General features: G+C 37.9%; 1 protein-coding gene across 1 annotated transcript in view; it reads right to left on the reverse strand.

The window, feature by feature from the left end:
- The window catches only part of GRM5 (glutamate metabotropic receptor 5), a 165,652-nt gene that overhangs the window by 78,082 nt on the left and 71,879 nt on the right, over positions 1–15,691 (reverse strand). Inside the window, exons 7-10 of the mRNA XM_089915868.1 lie at positions 12,384–12,507; positions 10,923–11,113; positions 8,433–8,601; positions 3,595–3,721 (exon numbers count right to left, since the gene is read on the reverse strand). Coding sequence (XP_089771994.1) covers positions 3,595–3,721; positions 8,433–8,601; positions 10,923–11,113; positions 12,384–12,507 — 611 coding nt within the window. The remainder of the gene's footprint in view (positions 1–3,594; positions 3,722–8,432; positions 8,602–10,922; positions 11,114–12,383; positions 12,508–15,691) is intronic.

A 15,691-nucleotide genomic window follows, 5' to 3' on the forward strand; every position in this document is an offset into this window, starting at 1 on the left:
TAAGTACCACAAAGAAGGTATCATAGAGAAGGTGACATCTGGGCTGAGGAAGGAAGGTGAGCAGGAGTGGAGTAAGGTGAAGGTGAACAAAGTGGAGTAAGTGCATTCCAGGCAAGGAAGGTAACACCTGTACGGACATAGAGGAGTCGAATAGCATTGTGTGTGGATGAGAATTATATGCAGCCCTTGATACTAGAGTGTCAAATGAGCTTTATGAAGTGATGGTGATTGAAATTAGAAAGATCACAGGAGGGTGAGGGAGAAAGGGAATTTTGTATGCCATGTTGAAAAACTTGGACATATCCCATAGAGATATGAAAACACTGGTCAGTGTTGAGCAGTGAAATGAAAGGGACACGTCTGTCTGTTGGATACATTATCTAGTAGCAAGATGCAAACTTGGAGGCATGTGGCATAAATTTGGGAGTAGGGAAATAAACTGGGAAATTACTGCAATAGTCAAATGTGAGATGATAACTTAGTCAACGGAAGAGTTGTACCAATAAATGGAGAGGAAGGAGGGAGAAGAATATTTAGCAATGCAAATAGGCAGACTTGCTAAGTGACTGGATACGGGTTGCCAAGAAGAGAGAAGGGTTCGGATGACTCACTTCTTTTTGTTTGGAGAAATTAGGAGGTTGATGGTGCCATTCATAGCCTCAGCGCTGCACACTTTTCCCAGTGGGATCTTCTTACCTTTTTTTAAAATGAGCTTAAAGATTATGCCTCAAGACTAAACCTTATCTAGTTTCTCCAGGGTTAGGTGTGCCCTTCTCCATTTTTCCGTAATACTTTGCTCATTTCTCACCTACAGCACTTGGTCTGCTGCATGGTTACTTATTTATATGCTTTTCTCCCACTAGATTATAAGTTTCTTGGAAACTCAGACTAAATTTTACATTTCCAGTTTCTATTACATTTCTGGCCCAAACTAAGGCCTTAATTTGTTAAATTAATTAATTCATACTTGAAAATCTCAAAGACATCTCAAGCTGATCTTGTCTAAAACCAAACTATTGATCCTTATCAAAGAATGCAAATTTTCCTCAAGGCCGAACATTTGGTAGCCTTACTTAATATCTGTTGCAACCAATTCATCTGTATATCCTGTTGGCTCTACTCCAAAGTATATCTGAAATCTTCCAATGCACTGTTTAGCCCAAGATACCAAGAGCTCTTGGTGCCTGCAATGGCAACCTGTAGTAACCATCCTGCCTATCTCCCTCGTTCCACTTTCCATCCCTATCCAAATTATTCTCCCTCACAGCAACCAGAGTAATGTTTTAAAATTATACATCCAATCATGTATTCTTCTTCTACTACAGTCCCTGCAAAGGTTTCTCATTGTACTTGGTATTAAACACTCAAATCCTGAACCTGTTCTACAAGGGTATACAGTATATGATCTAGCCCCTGCTACCTCTCTGATCTCTTCTGACATTGTTTTTCCATTGGCTTATCCATAAACAGACTTTCACATGTGCTTTTGCCTCAGTAAGAAATGCCCTTCTCATCATGTTTTGATAGCTATTTCTGTATTTATCATTTAGGTCTCAGCTAATCTTCACTTCTTCAGAGATCTTTTATGACCACATATTTAAATTATGTCTCCCCTAATATTTTCTTTTTTTTTTTTTACTCTTGTTCTTTTACTTCATACTACTTAACACAATTTGTCCATGCCTGTCTGTATGTGTCTGAGAGAGAGTGTGTGTGTGTGTGTGTGTGTGTGTGTGTGTGTGAGAGAGAGAGAGAGAGAGAGAGAGAGAGAGAGAGAGAGAAATGTCTCTCTCCCAACAAGATGGTAAGTGATATAAAAACCATATCTATTTTTAACCCCAATTTCTCCAGCACCTATTATTGTAGTGCAAATAGTAATAATAAAATACTTTTCTGTTGAATGAATGAAAAAGCAGACCATGTTCATTGTGATAGTTTTACAAAACATAGGACAAAAAATTACATCTGCATATTCACGTTCAAGGTGCTTAACCACGTGGATAGTTGAATCTGTGAAATAGTTTTTCAGTTTAATGATAATCCATATTGAAATCAGAAATTAGAAAAAAGTAAACAAATAGTATAAAGGAAAAGATCACCAAAACTGCTCTTCATTTCCCTCACAAGAGAACCAATCATATTTTTTTCTTTCTTACATTTTTACTGTATGTGTGTGTGTGTGTGTGTGTGTGTGTGTGCGTGTGTGTGCTTTAGTTTATCTGTAAACTAAATTTATTAAAGACTTTGTGTTCAGCACTGACTTGGCTCTGGGGATAGCAGGATGTATGAGTATCAGAAAGCTTATCATCTGACGGTGAAAACAGGACACAAATGCTGTCACAAGGTACTTGGGTGTTTTATTAAATCAGAATTTAAAAATTTTTTTTTTTAAGAAAAGGAATATCTTCTGCATAAATACCAATCACTGAAAACAAGTCTTAATGTGAGCTGGCCTCAAAAGGCCCAGAATCACAGGATTTTTAGAACCAGGTTTTTGGAATAAGCTAATACAACTACCATGGATAATCTCTTGTCCTATGAGGGGTCGATTCTAACACTGATGATGTTATAATTCTCTAGCCTCTAGGAGTTTGTGCTTAATCCACCTCAACTGTAAAACCACTAGGTGACCTGACATACCACGTGGTGGGCCCTCTGCCTGGAATGTCTTTTTCTCTTATTTCCCCGGAAAACTTAGTTTCACAGGTCCCCTCCTCATACTCCATGTCCACAAACCTGTGTCATTTATTGTAATCACATTTTTACTGTTTACCTCCCTCATTAGCTTCTTGACGATAGAGGGCATATCTTCATTTTTACATCTTTATATCGGTGGTAGGCAAATAGGCATCTAATATGCATTTGCTAAATGTTTATTGAAGGAATTGGAAGGAAAGATGGAAGGTATCCTGTTTTCATAATGTAAAGATTAGAAATAGCTATGAAATACCATATTGAGAGCACAATGACAATAATTACTTCACATTTTTGGAGGAAAAAACTCCTAAACCAAAACATCACAGAAACAAAGACAAAAAGTAACCCCTCTCCCCAAACTCCCCCCAAATCAAGCAGAGATGAGCCTTACCCTGTGTTGACGTTATTTGAAAACTCATTAGTTGGAAGTTTCTGGTTTAGATTAAGGAATAGCAATAAGAGAAACAAAGAGTTTTAGACCAAATTCTACCTAATTCTGTGCTACCTTTTTGTTCTTGGATACATCATGACATATTTTAGTCTCTTCCAGCTAATACTCTCTCTACACCTCAAATCGCAGTTAACTGGGGCCCTGCTTAGGAACTTCTGGGACTATCCTGAAGATGGACTAAAAATGCCCAGTAGAAAACCTAAGGATTCCGATCCAGTTTGGGGGTGAGGGCAGGAATATAGGCCGATTTCTCCGAGCGATCTAAAGATTTTCATGATTAGCCCAGGTGTTGGGAAGGCATCTGTTCCTAAGGGAATTCTTTGTTGCATAAACAATTCCACCAAGATGAGAAATGCTTGGAGACGTCACCCCCCTCCTCCCGCGTCTGTGTCCTTTTTGAGTTGATTTTGGGGGATGTACCTGTGCTGACATTGTGCTACATGTACCTGTAAGGTCATCCGTGGGCCAGGACCCCAGCTGGCATGCCTTGCAGGTGTACTCATCAAAGACATACTCGTTCTCTTTACAAGGTGTGCAGGTCCAACAGCAGCTGACTTCTCCCTTCCGGATCACCTAAGGCAGGTATTTAAAATTTTGATTAGTTTTTCACATAGATAAAAATCCAGCAATCCTTTATTCAAATGTACTGCTTTACAAAGCAGAAGGGGGCTTTCACATAAGTTATTTCAAATGTTTTCGGATGGGCAGTGTAAGTATTAATATTCTCGTTTTATAATTAAAGAAACAGGCTGAGTTTAAGCAACCAATCCAACATCATAAAATTTGTTGGTGGCAGGGTCAAGGATGAAATTAAGTGCAAATCTTTGGTAATTAGCTTTAGATACGTGTATTAAGCGTCTGTGTTTGTGCTCACATGTAAATATATATACATTTCTGTATGTGTGTATGTAACTGAATTTTTCCCAGAGTTTGTGCCCTTTCTTTGCTTCAAATTAAGAACTTTTGCTCTCTGGATTTACCTTGGCTTCCCTTCACTAGTTGAATAATTGTTAGCCAAAAAGCCCACATTGTATACCTGCTAAAGTTCAAAAATATATCCATATTGATAAAAAATAATTAGGAATTTGTTTTGAATTAAGAGGCAGACGATGAAGTTTTTTCTGGAGATCACCTCTTAGACTGTTTCTACTAAAAATCTGGTTCAATAATTCAGCCCATTCCTTCCTATTCTAGTAGTTTTGATTTGCTTGGGATAAAGATGGTTAAGGTCACTGAGACTATTATATACCTCTTCATGTGTTTAATTTTTTTAAGGCAATGGAAAATAATTGAAATAATTTAACAGTTGAAAGAGTCCTAGATATTATTCTTTAGAAATGGATGTCTTTTATTTTTTTTCCACCACTGGTGCATGAATAGCCTCTGTGGAATAGAGACAGCATTCATTAAACATTCCTATAAATAATTAAAACTCTGATTAATAACCAGACGCAGGAGTGGTTACACTTCATATCCTTGTCTTAGATGCTGACTCTATTAATGACCTTTGATAATAATGTCTAGATATCTATAGCCAAATACAGTTGTAGGCTGGCACGCCTTTCTTCTGTTTTGTACTGTCCCTTGTGCTGACTCTTGACGTCGCAACAATACAAGTAGGAAATGATGACAAAAGGGCCTGAAACATCCTTTCCCTAAAATAACCAGATCAATTGCTAATTGATCTGCTTAATCTATTGAAAGCATTCTTTCAATTGGTAAAATTGCTAATTAGACCTGCTTAATCTATTGAAAGCATTCTTCATAAGAATGTTGACTGTTTGCTGGTGATTTAGTGCATGCCATGTCGTGTCATCTCATTGAAACATTGGAACAGCTCTGTATAAGGTGGTTGGTTTTATTTTATTCATTTTTTTGGGGACGAAAACTAAGGCGTAGTGATTTCACTCACACAACACGTGGGTGAATGAGGGATCAAATAATGCCTGTTGGACTTCGTGGTCATGCTTATAAAGATTGAGCCTTATTGGTCTGTATAAAGATAGAGTTCGTGATGTTTTGAAATATGTGGAGGAAAGAATACTGGCTTGAGAATCAAGGGGCACCAAGGTTCTAGTCTTATTTATAGCCACTAACTAATGTGCAGCCTTGAGCAGTCTCCCAGCTGATCCTGTTTCATCCAACCGAGACTAATGCTTTTAAAATAATACCTGCCTTTATAAGAGTTTCCTGAGGATTAAATAGAATATCACAATGATTTGGAAACTGTAGAACACTTTAAAAATATTAACTGTTTTATTAGTAATATACATATAAGTATCCATATAGAGACATGAATTTCATTTTCAGGGTTACTTCAACCACACTTGGTAAAACTATCATTGACAGTTACTAGATTTTGTAACGCAAGGAGGCACATTTCAAATGCTGAAGGATTCTTTCTTAGTAGCCTGGCAAACAAAAGCAGTTGCGTTTTTCCTCTTAGAAATGTGCTAACTTTCCGTGATTCAATTTGCATTGCTTTGTAAATTTCAGTCTTTTTACCAGAGTAAGCTCATGCCCTTTTCCAAGATTAATTCCAATATTACAATCTTTTTTTGAATAAATAGTGACAACTTACTGTCTTCTTCTGATCCTTCAGAACTGATTTGTTTTACTTTTTTTTGTTTGTTATTTATGTTCTGTTTCACACTCATTTTGAATACAGGAGGTGGTGACAGTTCTCTTTCAGATTAATTTCCAGTTTTTTCCACTGGTGGCGCACTGGTTAAGAATCCGCCTGCCAGTGCAGAGGACACTGGTTTGAGCCCTGGTCTGGGAAGATCCCACATGCCATGGAGCAGGTAAGCCCATGCGCCACAACTACTGAGCCTGTGCTCTAGAGCCCACGAGCCACAATTACTGAAGCCCACACGCCTAGAGCCCGTGCTCTGCAACAAGAGAAGCCACCGCAATGTGAAGCCTGCGCACTGCAACAAAGAGCAGCCCATGTTCGCTGCAGCCAGAGAAAGCCTGCGCGCAGCAATGAAGACCCAAAGCAGCCAAAAATAAATTAAAAATTTTTAAAAAGTGTAAAAAAGCACCCTGGAAGTAGTGATGCTTTCTTTATGAATAACAGTATGTTATATATTTGAACATTTGCTAGACTAAGTGTCCTTTTGTGGGCACTGCGTTAACAAATCTGAACAATTCTGTGATGTGTTGATATCATCAGTGAAGTTGTTCAGTGACCTTATTAAACCATATCAAGAAAATGTAGTCAATTGTATATTTAATGGAGTGAAAATGAGATCTGGTTAGGAGAATAGAATTTGGGATTAAAAAAAGACTCTATAACGATTATAACAAACTAACTAGTATTGAAAATATGATAATAGGGAGTCAGATTCTTCCACTGGGTAAGTTATTCCCAGGAGAAGGGGGTAGAAAAGTATATATAAAGAAATCTCTTGAAACAGACATTCTATATATATATATATATATATATATTTTGCGGTACGCGGGCCTCTCACTATTGTGGCCTCTCCCGTTGCGGAGCACAGGCTCTGGACGTGCAGGCTCAGCGGCCATGGCTCGTGGGCCTAGCCGCTCCGCGGCATGTGGGATCTTCCCGGACTGGGGCACGAACCCGTGTCCCCTGCATCGGCAGGCGGACTCTCAACCACTGCGCCACCAGGGAAGCCCAACATTCGATATTTTGAAGTTACAGGTTCAAACTATATTGTTGTGAAGGGTCAAAACAGAGACAACTTCCATGTATTAATTTATACAGACTAATCTTTCTCTGGGAAGAACTGGAAATTATGAACAATTGATATTCTAAGTGAGTCTAAAAAGAATTTCACATGAAGTGTTTAACTGCAAGATGATTGGCCAAGATGCAGACCATCACTGAATATTAAGAGTCGGCAACCTTTTTCTGCAGAGGACCAGAGAGTAAATATTTTAGGCTTAGTGGTTGATAGCCAGGGCTGATTGAGGCTACCTCTATAATGTTCCTTTCAAATACCTCCCCTACCGCCTTTCTATTCTCACTGTTTCTTCCATAATTCAGGGACCTTGTCACCACTATCACAGTGGTGTCCTCTTTCTTTATGTTTCATAACTCCACCCATGCATCTTCACCTATTATATGTCAGCATCTTGGTCAAAATTATTCTCAGACTCCTGGTTAATAAAAAATTAAGTTCAGCCTGTTTAGTATGGCATCCAAAACTCTCTGCAAATGTGGCTTCAATCTATCATTGCAACTTTCTCTTTTACAGTAACCATTTAGAGCAACGCCCCCTAGGTTATTCACTGTTATTCCAGAACAGTCTGACTACTTCTGTACCTTTCCTGTTATTATTCCCTCTACATAAACGATCATTTCCCTACATCTCTCTCTGAAGTCATATCCATTTTTCATGGTTCAGTGTCTGACATTTTATTCAGAAGAAATCTGTCCCTTTTTTAAAAAGAAATTTTTATCGCACCTTTACTGCACCATGTACACGGCACTGTACTATTTGACATATAGTAACTCATTTTTAAAAATATATATTTATTTATTTGGTTGTGCTGGGTCTTAGTTGTGGCAGGCAGGCTCCTTAGTTGTGACTCCTGGGCTCCTTAGTTGTGGCATGCAGGTTCCTTAGATGTGGCATGCAAACACTTAGTTGCGGCATGCATGTGAGATCTAGTTCCCTGACTAGGGATCAAACTCAGGGCCCCTGTATTGAGAGTGTGGCGTCTTATTAACCACTGCACCACCAGGGAAGTCCCTGTCCCTTTCTTTTGTATGAAATTATTTAGCTCGCTTTTTTTTCTTTCTTAATGAAGTCATCACATTTCACATGACATTACTTATCTGTGCCCATGATATTTTTCCTCATCTACGCTATAAATCTTCTAAGAGTAAATGTGTCTGACTTATTTTTGTAAACTAAGTAACAAATAGTTTTGTAATGTAAGCAAATAGTTTTGCAATGTAAACTATTACATTAGTAGGAGTTGGGTAAATATTTAAGTTAATTAGAAATTGATGTAGTTTCCAGCTGTGAACTATTTAGTCCCAGGAAGCATGTCTTTAAAGGCTTACATGAGTAGAAAGGGTGTGGGCATGACTCTTCAATTGGTTCAGCCAGTCCAACTACTAAGATTATTGTGGGGTTTACTAGATATCATAAGGAATTAATGGGAAAAGAATTAAAAAAAATTTCTTCTAAAAATTAGAAGCTGACAGTGGAAAAGGCAAAACAAATATCTAAAGTTGTTAAAGTCAATGCTAATGAATACTTTTGAATTTACAACAAAAATTAAAGAAACACAGACTCCACTTTACCTTTATCTGGCCTTTCTCACATGGTTCACTGCACACGGATCTGATGATGTGGCTTTTCTTGGACCATACTTCATCATCATCCATTTTTAATTCTCCGTTGTCCCAGCTTCCAACATTGATATAATCAAAATAATCTTTTTCCATTTCCTTGAAATTCATTATTTCATACCTTAGGAACAAGAATATAATAATTATTCAGCTAAAAATATAAATATTCAGCTATGAAGAAGCAATAGATTTCTGTCCTCCAAAATGTACCTATTGTCATAATGGTGACACTGGAATTTTCCATGACAGTACACTTTAGAATAACAAAAAGCCTGTCTGTTTCACTTTCTCTTCAGAGACCTTTTTTTTTTTAAACTTTCAAGCTTATACCTGAAATAGAAAATAATCCCATGTGAGAAGGTGACTTGACCTCAGCATGATGAAAGGAATAACTTCAAGAAGTTTAAACAAGTACTACTTTTAGGCTTCTTAAAAAGATAACAGGGTTTTCGTCTCCACTCCTTTGCTAATAACCAAGGGAGAATTTTGGTAAATCTTTAATCTTGTCTTCAGCTTTAGGGAATGAGGAGGTAATTTGGATACGACCTGATTTTACCTTTCTCATTTTACCCTTTATCAATGGCTAAACTCATTGTATAAAGATACTTTCAGGAATGATGTTTAAACTAATTCAGAAAATCGATAGCTTCTAAAGCACCTCGTGCAATGTAAAAATGCTGGAAGATACTAGAACCTCGTGAATTCTCAGACTTTATATGGGGATAGGGATGTAAAGAGGGAAAGTTAATGTGATTATTTATAAGATTTTACACACACACACACACACACACACACACACACATTTCCAGAGAAGCTTTCTGAAATAATTTTCCAATCTGAGGACACTGGATGAGCAATACCACCGCTGTCAGTTCCTGTAGACATATCTGTAGGTATGTCTTAGGTGTACAGTGTCTTCACATAGTACCCTGTGCTTTTATTTTCCAGGACTTTTAGGACTGGCAGACAGGTTCTTCTAAATGCTTCCTTCAACCTCCATGCTTAGCATATTGAGCTATCTGAAAATTGATAACGTATGGAAAACTTTCTAGCTTTTGGGTTCAAGTGACCAGATTACCAATGTTCAGTACAGAAATGCTAAGAACAAAGCTGACATCAATCTGTTTGGACCTACGTTGAAAATGATACTATTGTGTTTTCACTCCCAATCACATTTTTTACTGTAGTGTTTTTTTCAGAATGTTAACTTATTCTTAAGTTTGGTTAGCTGTTCAGTGTTATCCTACAGTGTTTTATTTGCAGTCAGTAACAATTTTGAGTAACTGTCTAAATTCCACCTCTAAAAGTACCAATCTGTAGGATACAGAGCTGAGTCTTACACATTTCCACTCTGTCACAGTTATGCAGTGGCTACTAAGCATGCAGTGAGCTGAGATATTCGAACACAGAGCACTGAGGCAAAAAGAACTCATACATTATGGCATTGGCTACTTCGAATTGGCTACATGGGCCTCTAAGGCTTCAAAAGGTGACTGACTGCCTGTGAGCAAATGACCTTTGAACGTTCTAGGCTGGGAGAAAGAAAGAAATGTTAGTGTCAGGAAGATTTTTTTTCTTTGCCGCTACTGATTTGAAGAGATATGAAGAGAGTTTCATTGCTCACCCCCAAATGAGCCATCAACCCATTTCTATCAGTTGTTAACTTAACTTTGACGAGGTCTAGTCCAAACTGTCAATTGTACAGATAATGGACCTGAAACTTGGTGAGGTAATGAGTGATACCAGGTTGGAGAGAATGCAAGTCTATACTCACTCTTAATACTTCAAGTCTGCTGTTGGTTCTTTTCCGTTAGACTACTCCAAATAAACTCAATAGAGCTAAAAGATCAACTTCCATTGCTTAACTGTTGTAGAAATCTGTTTTATATTGGAGAAATGGTAAAAAGTCAAGGGATCCAATTTTTGAAAAATAAACATGATAACTCTATAGAATGGAAAATGTCATATTTGACAGGGAAGTGATTTTTAGAAAAGTTAAACCTTAATTTTGGCTCAAACCAATCAACCTACTTTAAATTTATTACAGATACTGAATCCTCCCTTTGGAATTAGCCCTTAGATTTGTGGTAATTATTTCTTATTTACCAGACAACCACAGAGATATTATCACTAGTGGTTGTAGCTGTGAAAATACAACATGATTGTAAAAATCTTTGGTAGCAGTACATAAAAAAAAGAAATAGTTAAGAATAATTCTCTGTAAAAGAAGACCCCTCTTCCCTTCTCTTGTCAATTAATATGAATTCTTTTGGTTTTCAGAGATAGGATATAGATTTTATTCTTCATCAAAAGTGAGAGTGTTTGAAAAATACTCTTACTTAAATTTTAGATAAGAATTAAAGTACATAATGGCTTTCTGCCGTTGTAACCCATTGTTTAATTCTCTCTCATTCTCACTCTTACTGTCTCGCCCTCTCTCACTGGGCCCCCTGGTTTCTCCATCTCTGCTCCTGAACCTTCTGTCTCATCATTGAGTGTGGGTTTGTGTAATCTGTCTTCTTTAATACTTCTTCCTTCTTTCCCCTTTCTCTCTGGTTCCCCATGTCTGTCTCTTCCTTAACTGGCCACAGTTTAGAGTTGAAATACACTAAAAATTTGTCCGAATGAATTTCCTAAAGTGTTCAAAAAAAAAAAAAACCAAACAAAGAAACAGATAAAATGTATTGCAACCAAAAAGAAAAAAGTTCAGTTAAAAGCACAAAATAATGATTAGCGATGTTGAGCATTCTTTCATGTGTTTGTTGGCTATCCGTATATCTTCTTTGGAGAAATGTCTATTTAGGTGACCACCTAGAGGGGTGGGATAGAGAGGGTGGGAGGGAGACGCAAGAGGGAGGAGATATGGGGATGTATGTATATGTATAGCTGATTCACTTTGTTATACAGCAGAAACTAACACACCATTGTAAAGCAATTATACTCCAGTAAAGTTGTTTTAAAAAAAAAAAAGCACAAAATAGAAACTAGAGGAAGGCAGGGTTCAGTTGAACAGAAATAAAGAACCTTCTAAGTGGTTATAACTCTGAAAATTACAGCAGCCTTCTTCAGAAGATAGTGAGGTTCTCTTTACCCAAGGGCCTGAAGCAAGGTTGTTGTCAGGGAAACTGAAACATCATTTGGGGGAAGGGACTATGGAGAGTACTAGATTTATATGACCCTTAAGGTCCTCTCAGTCTACAGTTCTGAGGCTAAGGTGCTTTTTTAAGTCCTTCTGTGGACAGAGCCACATATTAAGAATCTGTGTGCAAACCAGGTCAGTATCTGCAAATTTCTAGTGTTCCAGCCTTATTTTCTACTTGTCATATCTGTTTTTGTCCATCTTTTCTTCTTTTCCTGCCTTATTTTGTATTAACCAATTTTTTTTAAGCATTCTTCTCTTGGTTTTTTAGTTATTTCTCTTGTATTAAAATTTTAACTGCCCAAGGGATTTAATAGGCATTCTTAATTTAACTTATTCTACTTAAAGTAATGTTGTGTCACTTAATGTAAAATATAAGAAACTTGTCCCTGTACACTTTTATACCCCATTCCTTTATGCCACATTGTCAAATGTTTTACATCCCCAAACTTATAAACCCCACAATATAATGTTAACATTTTTGCCTTAAATAGTCAGTTGTACTTAGGCTGACATTGACTCTCCATGTTTCCTCTGCCCATTTATGGTCAGTCCTAGGCAACAGCTAGGCTTGTTAAACCTTAGTCGTCAGTGGACTCTCTGTATATCTATTGGGGGTCAGAAAACTTTTGCTATAAAGGGACAGACAGTAAATATTTTAGGCCTCTGTTGAAACTACTCAACACTGTTAGTGTAGCATGAAATAGCTACAGATAGTCTCTAAATAAATGAGAGAGACTGTGTTCCAGTAAAACCTTATTTACCAAAACAGATAGCAGACCCGATTTGGCCTGTAGACCATAGCTTGCCAACCTGTGGTCTGTCCCCTTGATGGCAAACAGTAAAGGTCCATATTTCTTATCTATAATTCCTGAAATCCTCAGAGCTCTGAAAACCGTAAGTTTTTTCATAACTCACTTGGCAGCAAAACATGACCCATTCTCAACTTATCTAGTGACAGAACTTGATCCACACTGTCACGAGACTATTTATACTTTATTTATCACACTTCCTATGAATATTCACATGTTTTGCTGTAGAAATATTAATGTGTTGTTTAAAAAGTGTGCTCCACGGTATGCAGGAGGAATTCTATGACTTCTGTAAAATCAAAAATTCAGAATTGCAGCTCTCTTTACAATAGCCAGGACACAGAAGCCACCTAAGTGTCCATCGACAGATGAATGGATAAAGAAGATGTGGCACATACATACAATGGAATATTACTCAGCCATAAAAAGAAACGAAATTGAGTTATTTGTAGTGAGGTGGGTGGACCTAGAGTCTGTCATACAGAGTGAAGTAAGTCAGAAAGAGAAAAACAAATACCGTATGCTAACATATATATGGAATCTAAAAAAAAAAAAAAAAGTTTCTGAAGAACCTAGGGGCAGGACAGGAATAAAGATGCAGACGTAGAGAATGGACTTTAGGACACGGGGAGGGGGAAGGGTAAGCTGGGACGAAGTGAGAGAGTGGCATGGACATATATACACTACCAAATGTAAAATAGATAGCTAGTGGGAAGCAGCCACATAGCACAGGGAGATCAGCTTGGTGCTTTGTGACCACCTAGAGGGGTGGGATAGGGAGGGTGGGAGGGAGACGCAAGAGGAAGGGGGTATCGATATATATGTATGCATATAGCTGATTCACTTTGTTATAAAGCAGAAACTAACACACCATTGTAAAGCAATTATACTCCAATAAAGATGTTAAAAAACAAAAAGCTCATTACAGTAAAAAAAAAAAAAAAAATTCAGAATTCTGTAATACACTTGACCCAAGGGTTTCGTTAAAGATGTATGTACTGATAGTAGTCTGATTATGTGAGGCTTAAAAACAGTGATTAAATTTGACTCTCTAACTATCCATAGGTATGTGTGCCAGAGTGAGTTGTCACCTCTCCCAGCTTCCTCTCTTTAGGATCTTCCTCTTGTGACTCTGGCATTTTAGGGGAACCCCTAATCACCCTAGTCTCCTCTGGTTCATTGCCCAGGTTGGAATGATCCAGCTGAGCTACAACTTCTACTCCAGAGAAGTAACAACATAGTGCCTACAAATACATTTCTAGGAGAATAGTGCTGTTTTGATTTTGATACTGTAATTGGCAGGCTGTTGTACGGGGTCAGGAATTGAAGCCCACAAGATTGAGTTAGAATCTTGACTCTTTCATGTATTAGACTGTCTTTGGGCATGTCATTTAATCTTTGTAATCCTCAGTAGTGAGCCTTCGGCCAGAAAAGAACACGATAATATTACTTACCTCATAGGATTAAAATATAGAGGATTTAGCTAAGTACTTGGCTAAGAACACACATGGTAAAAGTTATAATTATTTTGTAACTATAACTGGATTAATTGGAAAAACAGAAAAGTTGCAAAGCACCTTTTCCTGAGTTTGGCTTATGCCCTCAGAGGCAGATTCTGATCATTTATTAGTGGGTTAATGTAATACCCAACCTTAGTTATGCATGAAAAGTCTCTAAACAACTATGAGTTTCCAGAAATTGTTTGCAGAATTTTATGGATATTGTCCTTGAGGGAATATCTATAAATTTCATTTAACTTAAGGAGATTCATGTTCCCCCAATGGTTAAGAACCAATGTCCTAAATGTACCCCATTCCAGCATATTTGAAGGATTGTGAATGAGATAGTGATGTTCTGATCTATTAAGGTTTCCCTTAATAGAGGAATAGAGCTGAGCCATTTCTTCACTGTCTGGTTTGTGGAACTGGCTTGGGTACATGACATGAAAACTGTTTGAACCGATGGAACTGCAGTCAACAAAGTCTGTGAACAAATCCCAAGGTGATGTCAGTGATCTAGGGGTGCACACAGGAAGAAAAAATCCATGTGAAGATATCAGAGCCTAGGCTTTGACCTGAGCCTAAAGACTGAGCTCATTCATTGACCTGCCCTAAGAAGCCTTACAGCAAATGTGAAGTGCCCTATGGCCCTGGGAAAATGCTTGCATTCCTGCCCCCACTCCCATGAATGTACTGAATAGCCAAAAAGTAGAAAACAATATTTGAAACATCTTATCTTGACAAACAGCTTGCTTGGAGCAATACTCTTCAACTCTCTAAAACAGAGAAAATATCCGGCTTTCCTCTTGGCTGCATGACTTGGAACTGCTGTCACTTAAAAAGTTTGGCTCGTGAGACAGTAACAGCTGCATCAGGGACAAACTCCAGTTCACATCAGGAATATGGAAACAAGCTAGACCAAGGTGGCTGGTACAATGTGTGGGCACATGGTATGTGAGTCATGGGAGGGACTCATGGGACCTTCTCTTGGCAGGATCAGCTGCAAAAAGAGTGTAAACACACCCTCTCCAAGCTCACCTGTCAAGCAAAAGCTGTTGCTGGAAAAATACCAGGGATTTTACAGCAGGCGACCAAAGGACCCTGATTGTCCTAATGCAGGGCGGATTAAAGACCCAGACCTGCTACAAGTCAGAATATCATTTCAATGACATTATCCCTCATGGATTAAAAGTCTCATGTGAAGAGTCACTTAAGAATTTAGAGTCTGGACTTTGGTGTTGAACACATCACAGCTGCTGCCAAAGATGCAGTGACTTCCTCAGTCAAGATCCTTCCTCTCCAAAGCATCTGTCTCCTTGGCCATCAAATGGGGACCAGGGAAGCGCCTGCCTCAGGGATTTGTTGTGAGGATGATATGAGTTAATACTTTTAGACTAGCTGGAATAGGGTCTATCACATAAGCAGTGTCAGACAAACATTAGCTCTTATTATTCGAAAGGACTGTGATAGGAAACACGTGCCGATAAACACACAAAGAAGGCAAAAAAAAAAAAGAATTTAGAGTCTGAGATCGATGTGAATACTGGTAAGTTCTAGGTACTTAATGACTTCTCTGGAGGCTGACCTATAATTATGAGTAAGTTCATATTTCTCAGGTTCCTCTCCATAAATAATGAAAGGTAAAATTTCAGAGAGAAAGGCAATTTAGTTCTCAAGAAGGGAGAAAGTGTTCCAGCTGGAGGATACTAAAATAAAATGACTTGTAACTTACTGTAGGTACAGCAAACAATATAATAACAC

The sequence above is a fragment of the Delphinapterus leucas genome, chromosome 7, assembly GCF_059928025.1.
Source record: "Delphinapterus leucas isolate spDelLeu-1000000601 "Yukka" chromosome 7, BTC_Dleu_Yukka2, whole genome shotgun sequence".
Lineage (NCBI taxonomy): Eukaryota > Metazoa > Chordata > Mammalia > Artiodactyla > Monodontidae > Delphinapterus > Delphinapterus leucas.